The 16778-nt window shown below is 51.7% G+C and overlaps 1 protein-coding gene across 1 annotated transcript in view; it reads right to left on the bottom strand.

The window, feature by feature from the left end:
- Positions 1 to 16778, bottom strand: part of MEI1 (meiotic double-stranded break formation protein 1) — a 72613-nt gene that overhangs the window by 48301 nt on the left and 7534 nt on the right. Inside the window, exons 3-13 of the mRNA XM_036760284.1 lie at positions 16491 to 16541; positions 15098 to 15171; positions 14030 to 14135; positions 13100 to 13303; positions 12158 to 12288; positions 7123 to 7237; positions 5622 to 5738; positions 3558 to 3657; positions 2907 to 3041; positions 1315 to 1453; positions 287 to 378 (exon numbers count right to left, since the gene is read on the bottom strand). Of these exons, the coding sequence (XP_036616179.1) occupies positions 287 to 378; positions 1315 to 1453; positions 2907 to 3041; positions 3558 to 3657; positions 5622 to 5738; positions 7123 to 7237; positions 12158 to 12288; positions 13100 to 13303; positions 14030 to 14135; positions 15098 to 15171; positions 16491 to 16541 (1264 nt within the window). The remainder of the gene's footprint in view (positions 1 to 286; positions 379 to 1314; positions 1454 to 2906; positions 3042 to 3557; positions 3658 to 5621; positions 5739 to 7122; positions 7238 to 12157; positions 12289 to 13099; positions 13304 to 14029; positions 14136 to 15097; positions 15172 to 16490; positions 16542 to 16778) is intronic.

Raw genomic sequence — 16778 nt, 5'->3', positions numbered from 1 at the left:
AAAGGCCTTTCCCCAGTTGGGTTTCTCAGGGGCAGCCTATGAGAGCCCCTGGGCTCCTCCACATTGTGGGAGGCATCAGAGGGTCTCAACAAGAGAGAAGAGTCGTCCAACTCCCAGGAAACCAGCCCCAGTAAGGTGACCCTTGTGGGGAGCACATGCACTGACTCAGTTTCCTCTTTCATCAAGTGGGGATAAAACCTGCCTCCCTCCCATAGTTGGGACCTTGAGGAACCACAGAAAGTCACCTAGCAGAGCTATTTATCACACACAATACGGGGCCCCTCACCTGCAGACATTTCGGAAGCCCTCAAGGGCCCCCCGAAGGATCTCTGCCTGCTGCAGCACAGCTCTGCTAGGTCCTCGGCTCGATGGGCGGCCCTGGAAGAATGAGACACGTTCCCCTGTGAGACTAAGGGAGGGACCTGGTGGAAGTGAAGGAATGCTGGATCCTGATGCTCATGCTGGTTCCCTGGGTAACCTCTCTGGGCCTCAGCCTGCTCATCCGTGAAGGGACAGGGTTGGGCTCGGTGGCCCCGGGGCCCTTCTGGCTCCAAGTTCCAGGATGCCATCCTGGGCCCCTAACTTCAGGCTCACATACATGCACAGGATATGCAGGGGGATGGGAAATGACCAAGTGGAACAGCTGGGCCCCGAGCCTAGCCCAGCATTCCTCCTTGGGACAATGCCCTTCTCACCAAGCATGGGGCCTGGAGTCAGGAAGGCCTGGCTTCCAGTCTGACCTCAGGCACTCACTAGCTCTGGGACCCTGGGACCCTTAACACTTTTCTTCTTCAGTTTCCTCCCTGAGCTCCCAGGGTGTGGTAAGGATCCCGTGAGGTGATCTTGTGAAGCTGGCCAGGTTATGACAGCTGTTCTCCACCCCCAGGCTGGCAGTGAGGACCAGACCTGGCCTCAGGAGCCCTCCCAGCACTCGCAGTCCAGTTGGGAGGACAAGGTACACGGGGCCTGTAGTGGGGGTGAGGCACTGGGGAGGGGAAGATGATCTGGAGCCCCAAAGGGACCTGGTTTGAAACTTGTCACCTCACCCCACTGGGTCTGTTTCCTCCACTGTAATGGGGGGTGGGGGGAGGTGGGGAGAGAAGGTTGGACTGGCTCATCTGAGACCCCTTCAGAGCACTATAAACACTCAAACTCAAACACTCAACACTACTGTTGTTTACGCTCCACCCTCTACCAGACTAGAAGTTCCCTGAAGGCAAGGATGGTCAATGTAACCTCAGTACCTCTCCCAGCATCCTTCAGCGAGCAGGGCCACTGAGCCACCTGCCCCCTGACCACCTCTGCACACATTACCCCTGGGAGAAGCAGGCCACAGCTATGGACAGGCCTCCGGCTCACGGGCAGCGACAGGTCAGCACAGCGGTCCAGCAGGGCTCGGACCAAGGCCTGAAGCTCTCTATACGGCACTGGCGGCAAACTCAGGTGGTGCTTCCTGTCGTGGGAGAGAGGAGAGCAGGCACAGGTATGCACCCGGTGGGGTTCAGGTTTGGATTGGAATTGGGGTGTCCCCGCTAAGGAACACCCATGGCCCTACTGGCCGCACTCTGGCCCCTGAATGTGCATGAAGGCAAAGGTGGGTGGGCAGCTTTTGTCCTGACCCACAGAGCCTGACCCCTGGACGGACAAAGTTCCCAGGACTGGAAGATGAGCCTGTGCTGCAGAAGGCAGAGGTGGGTCCTGCTGCCGGAGGGAAGGAGGGAAGAGGAAACTCCTCATTTCAGAGGATACGTGGCCTTGGGGAAAGTTCTGGGACAGGCTTGGGCCTGCTGGAAAGTGAGATCTGGCCCCTCCAGCTGAGCGACCACCTGCTCCGGGCCTCAGCTTCCTCACCCGTGAAGTGAGGCGGTCAGACCCTTCCAGTTCTCACATTCTATGTCCTTAGGACTGCTGCGTCTCACTCAAGCCCCAAGCATTTATTAAGTGTTTACTGTGTACCAGGCACTGTGCCCAGTCCTGGGGATAACAGGGGACAATCCTCAAATTCTCAGTCCCTTTCCCTTTTCCAGGGCCTAAGGCCCCCAATCTTCTGTGCTGTCCCTGTGCTCCCCCCACACCAGCAGGGGACCGCCAAGCCCCCCAATGCAGGCAGGCGACACATTTCATCAGGGTGTGCTCAGCCCTGTTTTTAAAAGTCAAACTTTACTGAATAATCAGTCCTAAAGGATGTTATTTTTGTTCCTCTAACTAAAGAAACTACAACCTGACTCAACTCGAACCTAATATCGTGGTCAGGACATGAGGCACGCACGTCAGTTTAAACACAAAGCTGCTCTCTCTGGGGCGAGGCGGGAGGGCCTGGGCCCGGTCACTCCTACCAAGCACGCCAGGCCCTCACCCCCCCATGGGGGAGGCACTGTCCCTGTAGGGAGCAGAAGGGCCCCAGCCGGCCAGGGCACTGAAAGACAAGAGGACAGCATCTACTGGACTGGGTGGCTCTTGTAGGGACAACGGGGCAGAGGTGCTGCGATCTGCACCAGTGAAGGGATGAAAGGAATCCCCGCATCAATGAAGCATCAGGTCTATCCTCCCCATTTCCATAGTGTCACTTACCACAGTAACTAGGAATCTTATCGACTGGAAGGGACCTCATTGGTCAAGTACAACTGAAGCAGGATCCCTGCCACAGGACTCCAGGCATCAGGCTGAGCACCCGACCTTTGCTTGAACACCTCACCTGACGGGGAGCTCACCCTCTAACAGGGCTGCTAGCTTCAAGTGCTGTAGAAATGTGAGTTATGGCCTCACAAGGCCACCCTGGCTCAGACAAACTTTGCCTCCCTCTAACTGCTCCAGTCCAAAGGTCAGCAGGAGAGTTCAAGGGCCAACCCAAACAGCAGGGGGAGAAACCAAAGCTGACTGGTGACACTGCAAAGGAAGCTCCTCACCTGAAAAAAGCTGCCACAGCTCTGACCGCCTCAGCCACGACCTCCAGGACGGGGCTGCTGATGGCCTCCTGGAGAACGCCGCTAGCGTCTTTGCAGGTGGCCGAGTTTGTAAAAAGCTTGATCTCTTCTGGCTGCCTGGGGAAGGGGCAAAGGATCCAGTGGTTCATTTGAAGCCACCTCCCAATCCTGCCTCTTGCCCTGCCTGTACCCCCTCAGCCCAGCCATGGCTGCCTTCTGACCTTCTTCAGCTCAGCCGTGGCTGCCCTCTGCCCTGCCTTGGCCCAACCGTGGCTGTCCTCTGACCCTTGCCTCCCTGTACCCCCTCGGCCCAGCCATGGCTGCCTTCTGACATTCCTCAGCTCAGCCGTGGCTGCTCTCTGCCCCTCCTTGGCCCAACTGTGGCTGCCCTCTGACCTTTGCCCCCCTGTCCCCCTTCAGCCCAGCCGTGGCTGCCTTCCACCCTCCATGAGCTCAGCCGTGGCTGCCCTCTGTCCCGCCGTACCCCCTCAGCCCAGCCGTGGCTGCCCTCTACCCTCCCTGAGCTCAGCCGTGGCTGCCCTCTGCCCCCCTGTCCCCCACTTCAGCCCAGCTGTGGCTGCCCTCTGCCCCTCCTGGGCCTAGCCGTGGCCGCCCTCTGCTCTCCGCCCTTACCTCTTCAGAATCTCCGTGAAGAGCAGCAGACCCTGCTTGAGGAGCTCTGGGTTGTTCAGCTGCAGGATCCCCTTCAGGCTCCGCACCAGCGACTCAATCCCTGCGTTGGGGTGGACAAGGTCCGAGGGTGGCCCCCTGCCCCAGGCAGGCTTCCCTTCACCACCCTCCAAAAAGAGTCACAAGCAAGGAGGGACAGGGCATTTTCACAAGAATAGAACATACCTGGGCAACCAAGTCAATTCACCTAACATTTATAAAGCACCAACTGTGTGCAAAGCCTAGGGCCAAAGCGGCCACCTAGCACAGCAGAAGCAGGATCGGCTCTGGAGTCAGAGGGCCCAGGTTCAAATCTCACCCCGTATGTGGCCACACCTCTGGGCCCTCTTTCCCCCCTCTTAATGAGGGGATCAGACAGGACAGACCCCTGAGGTCCTTTCCAGCTCTAGGCCGGGGATCCCAAAGCCTTTGTGAAGCCGTGCCGTGTAGGGACCCGAATGCTGCTTGGGCACTTCTCCGGGCATGGCCTGGCTGACTGGGGACAACCCTTCTGGGCCTCAGCTGCCTCACTACAAATGAGGGGGGCCAGGCTGGAGGGGCTCATCGCAGGACCCTGCCGGCTCTGCATCGATGTGTCACAAATCCAGAGTGAGGAAGACTCATGAAGGTCATCCAACCCCTTTTACAGATGAGGAGTCTGAGGCCCAGAGAGGGAATGCCCTCCCCAGGGACTCCTGCCAACAAATGGCAGCTTTACAAAGCTTTATCTCCGAGGGCATGAGGGATGCAAAGAGGACTCTGAAGAGGTGCCCACCTCCCAGAGGACAGGGCCTGGGGCCTGGGACAAGCTTCCTCAAGGCAAAGGCTTCAGGCAACCTGTGGGATCATGGGGAAGGGAGAGACCCTGGGATGCCAGCCCTCCCAGAGAGCAAACACCTGCAGCCGCCAAGCAAGGCAGGGATGGCGGTGGTGGGGAAAAAAGTGAACAGAGGCTCGCTTTCCCCTCACGCACACACTCACCACCCCCCACTCATTCATATACCTGTACACTCACATTCACCCCCCACTCACTCACACACCCATCCACCCACTCCCCCCATCCCCAGGATCAAGTATAAAATCCTCTGGCTGGTGTTCAACGCCCTTCCCACCTCTCCACATCCAGCCTCCCATAGTCTGGCCTCTTCACTGTCCCATCTCTTGGCTCTGGTGTCCCCTGCATCCCCACCTCCTCCCTGCCTCTTTGTCTCCACTCCTGGCAAGTCCCAAATAAAACCTCACATTTTACAAGAAGCCTCTTCTGACACCCCACCCCCCGCCCATGCTGAAGCCTTCCCCTTTTGGATAAATCTCCATGTGTCTGCCACATACAATGTCTGCACCCCAGCACTGGCGTGCTGTCTCTCCCTGTAGATTTGGAGCTCCACAGAGGCAGGGGTGGTTCTTTGCTCCTTTTTGTATCCTCAGAGCTTAGCACAGTGCCTGGCACACAGTGGGTGCTTAATGTTTGCTGGTTTGGCCTGGAATTGCCCCATGGCCACCGTCACATTACTTCTGCACCTGGGGCAGATTGGGGGCACTTCCCAAGCTGCCCATCTGGTCTGGAGGTGTAGGCCCACAGCAAAACCACTGGTGGTGACACTGAGGGGGTACTGAGGGTGAGGAGCAGAGAAGGGCCTGGAGTCGGGGAGCCCAGTTAGCAGGACCAGCTCTTTGAAGTTTGTGAAATGCTGTTCCTACGTTATCTGATTGGATCCTCCTGACAACTGGGGTGGGGCAGGGGAGATGCTGCTATGGCGCCATTTTACAGATGAGGAAACAGAGACAGACAAAGGTTAAGGAACTTGCCCAAGGTCACAGGGCCAGTTCCAAACCCGGGTCCTGCTGCTCCAGGCCCAGGGCCCCACGCTCCCCATCCTTAGGCTACTTCAGCTGCCCAGGTACCAAGGGCCAAGGACCTGGACCCGGGCAGCAGGGCAGAGAGAGTGTGGCTCAGAGACCTTCGAAAGGAAGGGGTGAGAGGGACCCAGGGGGCGGGCGGGGGGGGGGGGCGGGTCAGGCACTAACCATACACAGTGTGACACTTGGAAAAGAAGAGGCGCTCTTCGGTCAGGAGCAACAAGCAGCTGTATGCGGCCCAAAGGAGGGCCTCGGTGGTGCAGGAGAGATGCTCAAACAGGAACTCTGCAGAAGGGAGAGGGCAGCCCCTCACTGACGGATATGGGAGGGAGGGGCCCCACTGGCCACTGCATCTGAGCTGTGCCCAGAAAGGCCCCACCTGGACAAGTGCTCACCATTGAGGGGGTCCCTCCCCACCCAAGGCAGCCCCTCCCCTCACTGCTCCTCACCCCCTTCCTGGGCCAAACAGAGCCAGCTTGATGCCCATCCTCCAGCTGAGCCAAACATGCCAGACCCTTCACCCCCGCTGCTTTCCTAGGACAGGCCCTGGAGGCCCTTCTCCTTCAGGGCAGCCCTCCTCAATGTCCAGTCCTCCACATGGCCATGTCCAGGGCAGGGAGGGCTCCTGGAAGCAATGCCCAAGGTGGCATGGCTTTGGGGGGAGGGGCAGGGTCCAACCCTCACCCCCCTCCCACCCTGGATCCTTCTGGGGGAGCAGCTATCGGCAAGCCTTCCTGTGCCCAAATGAAAGTTTTATCCAGTTATTCTGAGCTCCTCTAGAGGCCAGAGGGCACTTTCACATCCAGATTGTTTTATCCAGGTGAAATAAAAGCAGTCCAGCTGTGTAATCCTGTTGTCAAAAGGGCATTGCCTCTGCCTTGACCGAGTGTACAGCTGACCTTGGACAGGTCACGGCACAGGCCCAAGCCTTCTGTTGTATTCTGGCTTTGAGATGTGAGGATTGTACTAGATGAGAGGTGCATGGAGCACTTCGGGGTGGGTGAAGCCCATCAGAGACATCATCCAGCCTTAGCCGGGCCTCACAACAACCCAGTGAGGTAATTCCTGCTGATGTTATTGTCCGTTGGAGAAGAGGAAACTGAGGCCCAGAGCAGTCTAGTGACTTGCCCAGGGTGACTCAGCCCTCAGCAAACACCAGATAAAGGATTCAAGCCCAAGGCTCTCCTGACTCTAAGCCCACCATCCCTCTTTCCCACTAACCACCCTATAAGGTCACTCCCTGCTTGACTTTTTATATTCCTTTGGGGCAATCTAAGGGGTCTGACCCTGCTGCCTGGAAATCCTCAAATCTACTGTGTGATCTAAGTCCCTTCCCTTTCTGGGTCTCAGTTCACCCATCTATCAGATAAAGGAGCTTGGACTAGACAACATCCAGGGCCCCTTCCAGCTCTAAGCCACATTAAAGCCAGGGAAATTAAGTCTTTTGGAGGAGGAGACAGTAAAGGCCAGTGAAGAAGCAGGAGCAGAAAGCAGGATGTTTCTGGGCTCTCCCAGGGGGCTTCCTCTGTAAGAGCCCCCAGCGAGAAAAGCCTGAGTGCCCCTCACACTAGCTAACGAGGCCGTCCTCCAGAGGACAGCCGCCACCTCACCTTCCTATCCATCACCAGGGCCTAGGGATCCTACAGAAGGAAGGCGACCAACCCCCTACCTGGAATGTCTGCGTGGATGAAGGCCGGGGCATACTTCACAGGAGAATGCACCAGCACAGCTGCCATGCAGTGCATGCTCGCCACCTGCAAGGTTTCATCTCTGGACAGCAGCAGCTGGACAAAAAGGCAGAGAGCACACGCCTCAGAGTCTCCGCCAGCCCCTGGTCAGAAGGACATGACCATTCCCTACAGAAAGGGGCCTCTGAGAAGAGCAACCAACGTTAAATGGCAGGAGAGGTATCGGCTCAACTCCACCCACTGAGCTGACTACCACAGACCACCAGAGAAGCAGCTCCTTCTAAATGAAGCAATTAATGTTGCCCACAGCATCTCGTAGGAGATCAGGGTGACAGGAGAATCTTCAGAAAGGAGGCTGGGCATGGGGGCCCACGCCTCGGAGCTGGAAGGGAAAGGCTCCCCTGCCCTCATGGGGCTGGGTCTCAGGAGGATGCCCCTTGAGGGAGGCTGGAAATGGGGTCATTTCCACCCCAGCCTGACCAACACTTTGAACCTTCCCTGTGACTTAGGTGGTGGCAGCACCTAGAAATGCCCCTGCCAAAAGTGGAGGGGGTTCTGACACTAGAAGCAGGCAGGCCAGAGGCCATGCGCTGTCACATTCTGTAGAACGACATGGGAAGTGGGGATGGGGAGCAGAAAGGGAACAGGAAGTCACTAAGTGGGAAACAAAGATCCCCCCCACCCATTTTAAGGGTGGCTAAATTTCTGACACCCCTGGAAGGGGCTGGTCCATTGTTAGCGCATTTGTTTCCATCTTTTTAAATACTAAGGGTTTGAAGGATTTGTTTTTGTAAGTTTATGACAAAGATAATGAAAATACACATGTATCCATTTAGAGAAAGTGCCTCTACTGTCCCTCTCCAGGATCTCACTGCCACCTCCCCAGTCCAGGCTCACCCCCGCCTCTCACCTGGGCCCTTACTTTAAACCTCTGCAAACTGGAATCTCCAGCTTCCTCCTGGTGTTTAGTCTTTTCAGTCATGTCTGACTCTCCCTGGCCCCATTTGGGGTCTTCTTGGCAGAGATACTGGAGGGGTTTGCCATTTCCTTCTCCAGCTCATTTTACAGATGAGGACACTGAGGCAAACAGGGTGAAGTGACTTGCCCAGGGTCACACAACTAGTAAGTATCTGAGGCTGGATTTGAACTCAGGTCTTCCTGACTCTGGGTGTGGTACACTGCGCCACCTGGCTATCCCTCCCACCTCATCTTTCACCAAATCAAACTTCACCCAACTGCCAAAATAATGACCCAAAGGCAGCTGCCTGATCACATCATACCCTGGAGTAGAAAACCAGCCCTCAACAGCTTTCTCTTTTTAAAAATAAATGATTATGTTATAAATTGAATAGTGAACAGCTGCACAACTAACTAAAATGCTTCATAATGATTTGGCTTAAACTAATTTCAAGGCCTAAAACATGTCCACAGGTTTTCTGTCTGTCCCGTCTGCCCCAGGATCCTCAACCAGCTTTCTGTCCCATAGACTCTTCCCTGGGCAGTTCAGCTGAGCTCTGGGCCTCCCTTCTACTCTGGCATTCCCCTTTGTGTCACTTCATGAAGTTCCTTCCAGATTGCTTTCTGTTTCTCCTCCTCTTAGTCTTCATTACGTGACATATTCTGTGACATCCATACAATGAAGACATGAATACCATGCCACCATTTTTTAGTCATGCCTGTCTTCTTAATCATGGAGGCTGCTTCCAGCTGCCTACAGCTACACAGAACGCTGCCAACCCCGAGCCCCTTCTGATCACCAGAAGAATAAAGTACAAACTTCTCAGGCTGGCCCGATCCAGCTCCCACAGCTTTCCAGGCTAATTTCAGTGACGTCTCCACACCACCCCCCAACATTCCAGCCAAACTGGACCTACTCACCATGCCTTCCTCTGGTCCTTCTCTCCCACCCCCATTCAATCACTCTGCCCCCATCCCTGCCAGAGCCTGTCCCCATCTCCAGCTGTCCACATTTCCTCTGACCTCCTCCATGAGGCCAATCCAAATCCCTTTATTAGAGAAGATCCTCTCCCTTGCAAGGCCTGTGAGTGTTTGTGCTCTCCCTTACATGATGTTTATTTGGGCATCTCTACACTTTCATCCTCTGCTTCTTACAGCACAAGCCCTCTGAGGGCAGACCATCAGAGGTTAGAGCACGGGCCTTGCACATGGAGGTGTGTGTAAGGAGGCGTTCTTTTACCAGGGTTTAAAAGTATTTAGGAGAGAAGGCGGCTGCAGAGCAAACAATCTGGCAGGTGTACACCAACGTGGGCTGGGGGATAAAGACAGGTGGTCCATGATGGTGGCAATTTGAGAAAGTCGAGACTACCAGAGAGCAAGTGCTATACAAGCCCAGGGATGGGTGCTGCTGAAATGCAGGGACTCCAGGGCCCACAAAGTCCCAAAAGAAGGGTAAAAGCACCCCTCCAAGGCTGCATGCCCTGGGGAACAGCCCTGTTTGACCATGCCCAGCTGCAGCTTGACCAACATGCACATGCTTGTTCGCCGCTGGGCCTGGTGGGCAGGACTCAATTGCCAGGCCTCCATCTCATCAGAAGGGACAGAGCAGTGAAGGATGCCAAAGGCCTTTGTTTCCACTGCCCTGCAGAAGGATAACCCAGCATTGCCTTCCACAATTCCACCTAGTGAAAACCCAGGCCTTCAGGGCCCAGGCTGTGAGTGGCTCTTGTGGGGTGAGAACCCCCAGGAAAAGCTGACAAGGAACATGCAGCATTCAAACAGCTGTGCCAAAGTATTACTGTCCCAGGGTTGTAAAAGGTCATTCAGGTATTGCAGGGGCACTGATTGTGGCTCAGCATGGTGGTCTATACCTCAGCAATTTGTGACAGGGCCTAGGAGCAGAGACAAGGAGAGAAAGGGGAACCAGAGCATGAGAAAGTGAGAGACAGAAAGAGAAAATGGAGCAGTTACTGGGGAGCCTGAGGTGAAAGAAGAAAATTAAGCCAAGCTTGTGTGAGAGGGCAGGTCCCAGGGTGTGGACAAATGGGGCCAGTGCTGGGTTCACAGTGAATGAGCAGGTTAAATGGCGCTGTCAAGGGAACCACCAGAACTATCCAGTACTGGTCAGAAAAACAGAAGTGCAGCTTGATGGAATAAATTAGGTTAAAAAGACTCTAAAGCAATGCCAGGCCTGTTCAATAAAACTTCTGGAGAAACTGGGAGTCAGTCTAGCAAAAATCAGATTTACATATATCACACACCACACACCACGATAAGCTCCAAATGGATGTAAAAGGCCACAGCATACACAAATTAGAGATGAAGAGAAGAAGACAACTTTCCAGCTCAGTTCTTAAGTGAACCAAGGCCAGAAGTCATCGCAGCCAACATCTCACACAAGGTAAGGTCAAAATGGGTACATGATTTAGACAAAAGGGTGACATCATAACCAAGTGAGAAGAGCAAGGAATAATCTACCTGTCAGATCTATGGAGAAGGTAAGAATTCATGACCAAACAGGAAATAGAGAGCATTATGAAATGTAAGATAGATCATTTGGATTATATTAAATTAAAAAGCTTTTGCACAAACAAAACCAATGCAACCAAAATTAGAAGGAAAGCAGAAAGCTGGGAAATAATCTTTACATCAGGTATCTCTGATAAAGGCCTCATTTCTCAAATATATAGAGAACTGAGTCAAACTTATAAGAATACAAGGCATTCCCAATTAATAAATGGTCAAAAGATATGAACAGGCAGTTTTCAGACGAAGAAACCAAAGCAATCTAAAGGCATATGAAGAAGTGCTCTACATCACTTTTGATTAGAGAAATGCAAATTAAAACAACTCTTTGAGGTACCACCTCACACCCATCAGATTGGCTAACATAACCAAAAAAGGAAAATGATGAATACTGGAGAGGATCTGGGAAAACTGGGACACTCATGCACTGTTGGTAGAGCTGTGAACTGATATGGAACTCGACCCAAAGGGCTATAAAACTGTGCATATCTTTTGACCCAGCAATACTGCTAGGTCTGTATCCCAAAGAGATCATAAAAAAGGAGAAAAGAACCTCCGTGCACAAAAATATTTATAGCAGCCCTATTTGTTGGAAGCAAAATATTGGAAATTGAGGGGATGCCCATCAATTGGGGAATGGCCGAACAAGCTGTGGTATATGAATGTAATAGAATACTATTGTGCAATAAGAAATGATAAGCAGGAAGATTTCAGAAAAACCTGGAACGATTTGTATGAACTGATGCAAAGTGAAATGAGCAGAAGCAGAAAAACACTGCACACAGTATCAGCAATACTTAGCTCTTCTCAGCAATACAACGATCCAAGACAAGTACAAAGGACTCAAAGGCAAATGCTTTCTACATCCAGATAAAGAACTGATGGACTTGGAATGCAGATCAAAAGATACTTTTCTCACATTATTTTTATGTGTTTTTCCTTTTGGTCTGTTTCTTCTTTCACAACTGTGACTAATATGGAAATGTGTTTTACATAATTGTACCTATATCAAATTGCCTACCATTTTAGGAAGAGGGGAGGGAAGACAAGAGCTAGAAAAATTTGGAACTCAAAATCTTGTAAAATTGAATGCTAAAAAATTGTCTTGACATATAATAGGAAAAAATAAAATTCTATAAAAAAGAAGTCACCACAGAAGATAAGACGGGTAATTTTAGTGCAATAAATAAAAATCCTTTCGCATGAGCAAGCTAAATAATCTTAAACTGAAAGTATGTGGGTAGAGTGGGTTCTATATCCAGGCAAAGGTAACCATTCCCTATTTGTGCCTAATGCCAATCTCCACTAGCAATTCCAGAATGTGGGCCCAGAAACTGCAAGCCTGGACAGATCCTAAAGTGTCTGGGTGGTACTATCCTCCGTTCCCCAATATTTCTGCATGGAAAAGGAGAATGCTCAGAGAGAACTCCACCATAAGCATAACTAGTAAACAAATACAGTAAGTAGCTGTGTGACAGTGACAGCAGGAGATAGTTTTTGATCAGGAAACCCAGAGCCCTGTGCAGGAATTACCTTTTTAAGCACTAAGGGCAGAGTGTTTTCTTCTTGTAGCACCTCAGCATTTTCAGAAATCCCCGCCGTCCCTGATTTACTCATTATAACTGATACAAAGCGGTCATATTTCAGTAGCTCTCTCAGTAAACCTGTGAAAATAAAGAGGAAGAGGAAACCTCCTTAAATGTCAACTTGAGAGGACAAGCACAGAGGCTGGCTATCAACACCCCCAGAATCACCCCCTCCAGGAAAGCTTTGTCTGGCTTTGCACTCTAGAGCACTCGGGACAGTGCTTCCTTTGCACAGAGCAGACACTCCATAAATTTCTGAAGGAAGAAATGGGTGAATGGGTCCCCCTGGGCCTCCAGTATAGGAATAAACCTCCAAGCGGTCTACTCGTTCTCAATTTAATTCAACAAAGTACCTACTATGTTCAAGGTACAGAAGTAGGTGTCACCATGTCACACGTCACACCAATGGAGCTAATGTCTGATTGCTAGGGCAAGTCCAATTGGAAAGGGGGTACTCCAGACTCTTCCTTCTCTTTCTTTGGGTGCCTCCTCTTTTATGTCAAGGCTTCAGAAAATCCCTGATTTCATTAATGTGGTCATCCCCACCACGAACAGAGGTCACCTCAACTTTAAGAGGTCTTTCTTTGGTAGCTTCTGACAACCAGTCTTGGGGTGAGCCTCTCCTGACTAAGCAAAACTGGCCCCCAACAACAGACCCTGGACCTGTAAGGAAGCCTTTCTACCTTGAAAGGACCTCGAAGAGCTTATCTCCTCTGCCACTGCCTCCAAGGGCCAATCTGAGATGAGACACCTTCATGGCACCCAAGGAAGCCTTCTCTGGGGCTCAGTTAATCTGCCCCACAAAGTCTTGCATGTAGCTGACAGCAGAAGTCCTAAAACAAGAAGCTCTCTGGCATCCTCTGCTTTTTCCTCTCAAAACATGCCTCACCTATGCAGTTAATCTGCAGCTCCTTTGACTGGGCGTTGTCCAGCGTCGTCAGGAAAAGGGGACACAGCTTCTCCCTGAAATGGCCTGACAGTTTCTCTGCCACAGTGGGAGAGGAATACAGCTTTCCATATAGATAGCAAACTGCGGCCTTCAGTGCCTCATTGGGGTACATCAGGCCCCTCAACTGCTGCTCCACGAGGCTACCTGCCCAGGGAAACAGCCAAAGGAGCCATGGATGTGGGCAGGAGTCATCGCCATCCAGAACCCCAAAGAACGTCATCATGCTCTTATCTAACATTCCCCCAGGGTGATCCTCACAGCAGCCCTGCCAAGGAGGCAGCATGAATGTTATGATTCCCACTTTAGAGATGAGGAAATTACTGACATTCTAAAATCTCAGAAGGAAAGGTGGTGGGTGGGAGTCAGAAGGCCTAGGTTCTGGATGAGGAAGGACGGGCTTCAGAGAGAGGAGGCACCTGAACCTACTCCAACCCCCGGATTCCCAGAGAGGAGGAGAATGAGGCTAAAAGTCAGTGACTTGCCCATGATTTGCCTGAGCCAGGAAGCATCAGCGGTGGCGGGGGGCTTTCTGACTCCCAGTCTGGTCAGTATTCTTCCCACTTTACCCCCACTGCCTCAGGGAGTCTAAAAAAGGGCATGTGAAAAAGTGTAAAACCACCTGTCAAAAACCATATGAATAGGAATCAAATTAAAATGGTGAAAACAGAAGTCCTCACTTCTAATGCATTTTAAGGTTCACAAAATATTTTCCTATAAAGTGAGTAGATTTAGATTTATAACCCCATGCTAGAGATAAAGTAACTGAGGTTCAGAGGAGAGGCACATACTGAGTCCTGTGGGAACAGCAGGGAATGGAGAAGCAGAAGCTGCCTCAACAGCAGGGAGAAGGGCTGAAGAAGCAGCACTCACCATGGTCTATCACGAGGATCTCAGCAAGAGAAGGGATGGCATCCGCCATTTTGCCCAGGAGGGTCACTGTGGCCAGGCTGCCCCTCATGCTGGGCATGTTACAAAGCTGTGAAGGAATAGCAAAAGCTCTCATTTCTTTAATACTTTAAGGCTGAAAAAGCACTTTTCTCACAACAACCCTTCGAGGCACAGAGGGTGGGCAAGGCCTCTTTGGTGTACTTTACAGAGAAGGAAATTGGTATTGAGGAAGATAAACCATCCCAGTAGTGAGGCCCATTGCAAAGGAGGAAACGTGCCAAGGTGCCAGGTCATGCCCTGCCCAGGCATTACGCTGGCCACAGGCCACACCAGAGTTTGCTGAGAAAGCAAACAGAAGCGAGGTGAGATGCACAGCTCTGAAGCCCCAGTGAGCTGGAAGCTGGAAAATGATAAGACCATAGAGGCCTGCCTGGGTCACCTTGTAAGGCCAGGAAGCTCACCCACCATTTCATCAAAAGCATTTATTACATTCCTAACTGAACTGAGTAAGGACAACTCTCTCTCTCTCTCTCTCTCTCTCTCTCTCTCACACACACACACACACACACACACACACACACACACACAGCCTGTCTTCCAGCAGCTGAGTATCTAATATAAATAATACTAACACAGAAAACTGTCCAGGGCCCATGCAGGTAACAGAACAAAAACACGGGATAAAACCATGAACTGACAGTATAGCCACATTCAATTCAACCAGCACTTATTAGGCATCTGCTAAGAGAAGGGCAAGGGGCCAGGTCCTAGGCACACCAAGACTGATAAGATATGAAAGGGCTCAAATACCCGGTTGGGGCAGATGGGAGCCCCAAGAATGACAGCACGAATCAGAAGGTGAGAAGGCTGCGGAAAAGGCCAGGAAGGGCCCGATCCCAGGTAAGCAGATCAAGGCAGGCTTTCTGCCTGAAAGAAAGGGAAGGATGCCAGCAGGTGACAGCAGGAGATAAAGGCTGAGTGGTATCTATCATCTAGAAGCAGATTTTCAGCAGCTGCTTGAAGTGAGGAGGAAACATGCACATCACTGACCTCTTTCTGGCACTCTTCTAGCAAGCGGTGGACAAAGGGCCCCAGCTTCAGTTGTACCATAAGCTGAATGAGGACTAAAAGGAAAGAATTAAATTAACCCAACACCTGACACACTCACTGCAGGAGAAACCAAGATAGATCATGGGACATGGTCTTTTCTCTCAAGGAACTTGTCCTCTAATCTGGGACAGGGGGACAGATTGGGGAGAAGTATAGTGAAAATCCAAACAGACCAATGTGGTGAATGAGAAAGCACTGGATGAGGTCTAAGAAGGGCGAGGTGACAGGACACACCATCAGAGAGAGCGCTCAGCTCTGCCCCAGTCCTCCAGTAGGAGACAGGACCAACTTCTCTACTTCTAGACAAATTATGACTTTAGTCCAAGCTGGGCCCCACCCCACGTGGCAGGCAGGGAATCGGAAGTGCAAGGGCTGCCCTTGGTAACACAAGTAGTAAGGAGCAGCAGCAGGATTGAAACCCAGGACTCTCACATCTAAATCCAGGGTTTGCTTCACTGGGCCATGTGGCCTTCCACCCAAAAACTCAGTGGGGGAGCAGACCAGCCCATTCCTCCTGCCTCGGTCCAGGGAGCCCTCGGCCACACTTTTTCTCAATGACAGGATCATCATAATCCAGTGAGACCCTCATCACCTACTCTGGCCTTCATGATCCCAGATGTTCCAAATTCTTCTGATACTTTTCCTGTCTCTTCCTGGCTTTCTGACTATCAGCTGTCCCTTCTCAATGCTGCCACAGTGCCTGCCCATAGCATCCCCTCTCTGCCCCTTCTAATTCAAGTATCCAGGGTGGGCTAAAAAACACAGAACTAGGCTGGCTTAAATGAAGGTGAAACAGAGAAGCACAAGGAAACTTTTATACGAACCGATGCAAAGTAAACAGAGGAAAACGATACACACAAGGGCCACAAAAACGTAAATGCAAAGAGCACTGACAACCACAAAAACCCTAAATGGAACCCTGTATGATGATCCAGCTTGGCCCTGAGGAAGAGGCGAAAAAATGCACCTCCCTTCCTTCTTCGCAGAAGTGGTAGGGTATGGGTGTAGGTTACTGCAGACACTGTCCGACTCAGTGGCTCTAATGGTCAGCTTTGCTCAACAATCTTTCCTTTCTTTCTTTTCTTATTACTTGATATGAAAGCTGGTTTGTTGGGGGGTAGGACACAGTGGAAATGAAGGTGATGTTAAGACAAAGGATGTCAATAAAAACTAAAATTTGTGTGAAATAACAGTAAAGAACCATTGTGGAGGCCCAGTGGACTGTCCTCTCAGCAGAGCACAAGCACAGGCTTTAGTGCCCTGCCTTTGTTCCATCCTGGTTCTTGACAGCTTTGATATAGACAGACCCGCAAGAGGGAAAGTGCTGCCTCACCTTGGATGGAGAGTTCCAGCACTGGGCCATCGTCTATGCTGCGCAGGAGCCCTGGGAAGAGAACAGAACAAGCCACAAGGATACATTGCGAAGAGAAAAACTGACTACACCCTCAGCAAAGCTTCCACAATAGGGACCCAAACCTTTTCTCTTCTCAGAACTTTTTCGCCTGGAGGCTCACACAGAGCACTTTCATGCTCCTTATTCAGTATCTCAGACCCTTTTAATTCATCCCCATCCTGACAAAAAAGTACTTATTCTCGGGAAGGGGGAGTAACGGAGGTAGAC

Source organism: Trichosurus vulpecula, chromosome 5, assembly GCF_011100635.1.
Source record: "Trichosurus vulpecula isolate mTriVul1 chromosome 5, mTriVul1.pri, whole genome shotgun sequence".
In the NCBI taxonomy this organism is placed as follows: domain Eukaryota; kingdom Metazoa; phylum Chordata; class Mammalia; order Diprotodontia; family Phalangeridae; genus Trichosurus; species Trichosurus vulpecula.
This window is presented reverse-complemented; position numbering and strand designations above follow the sequence as displayed.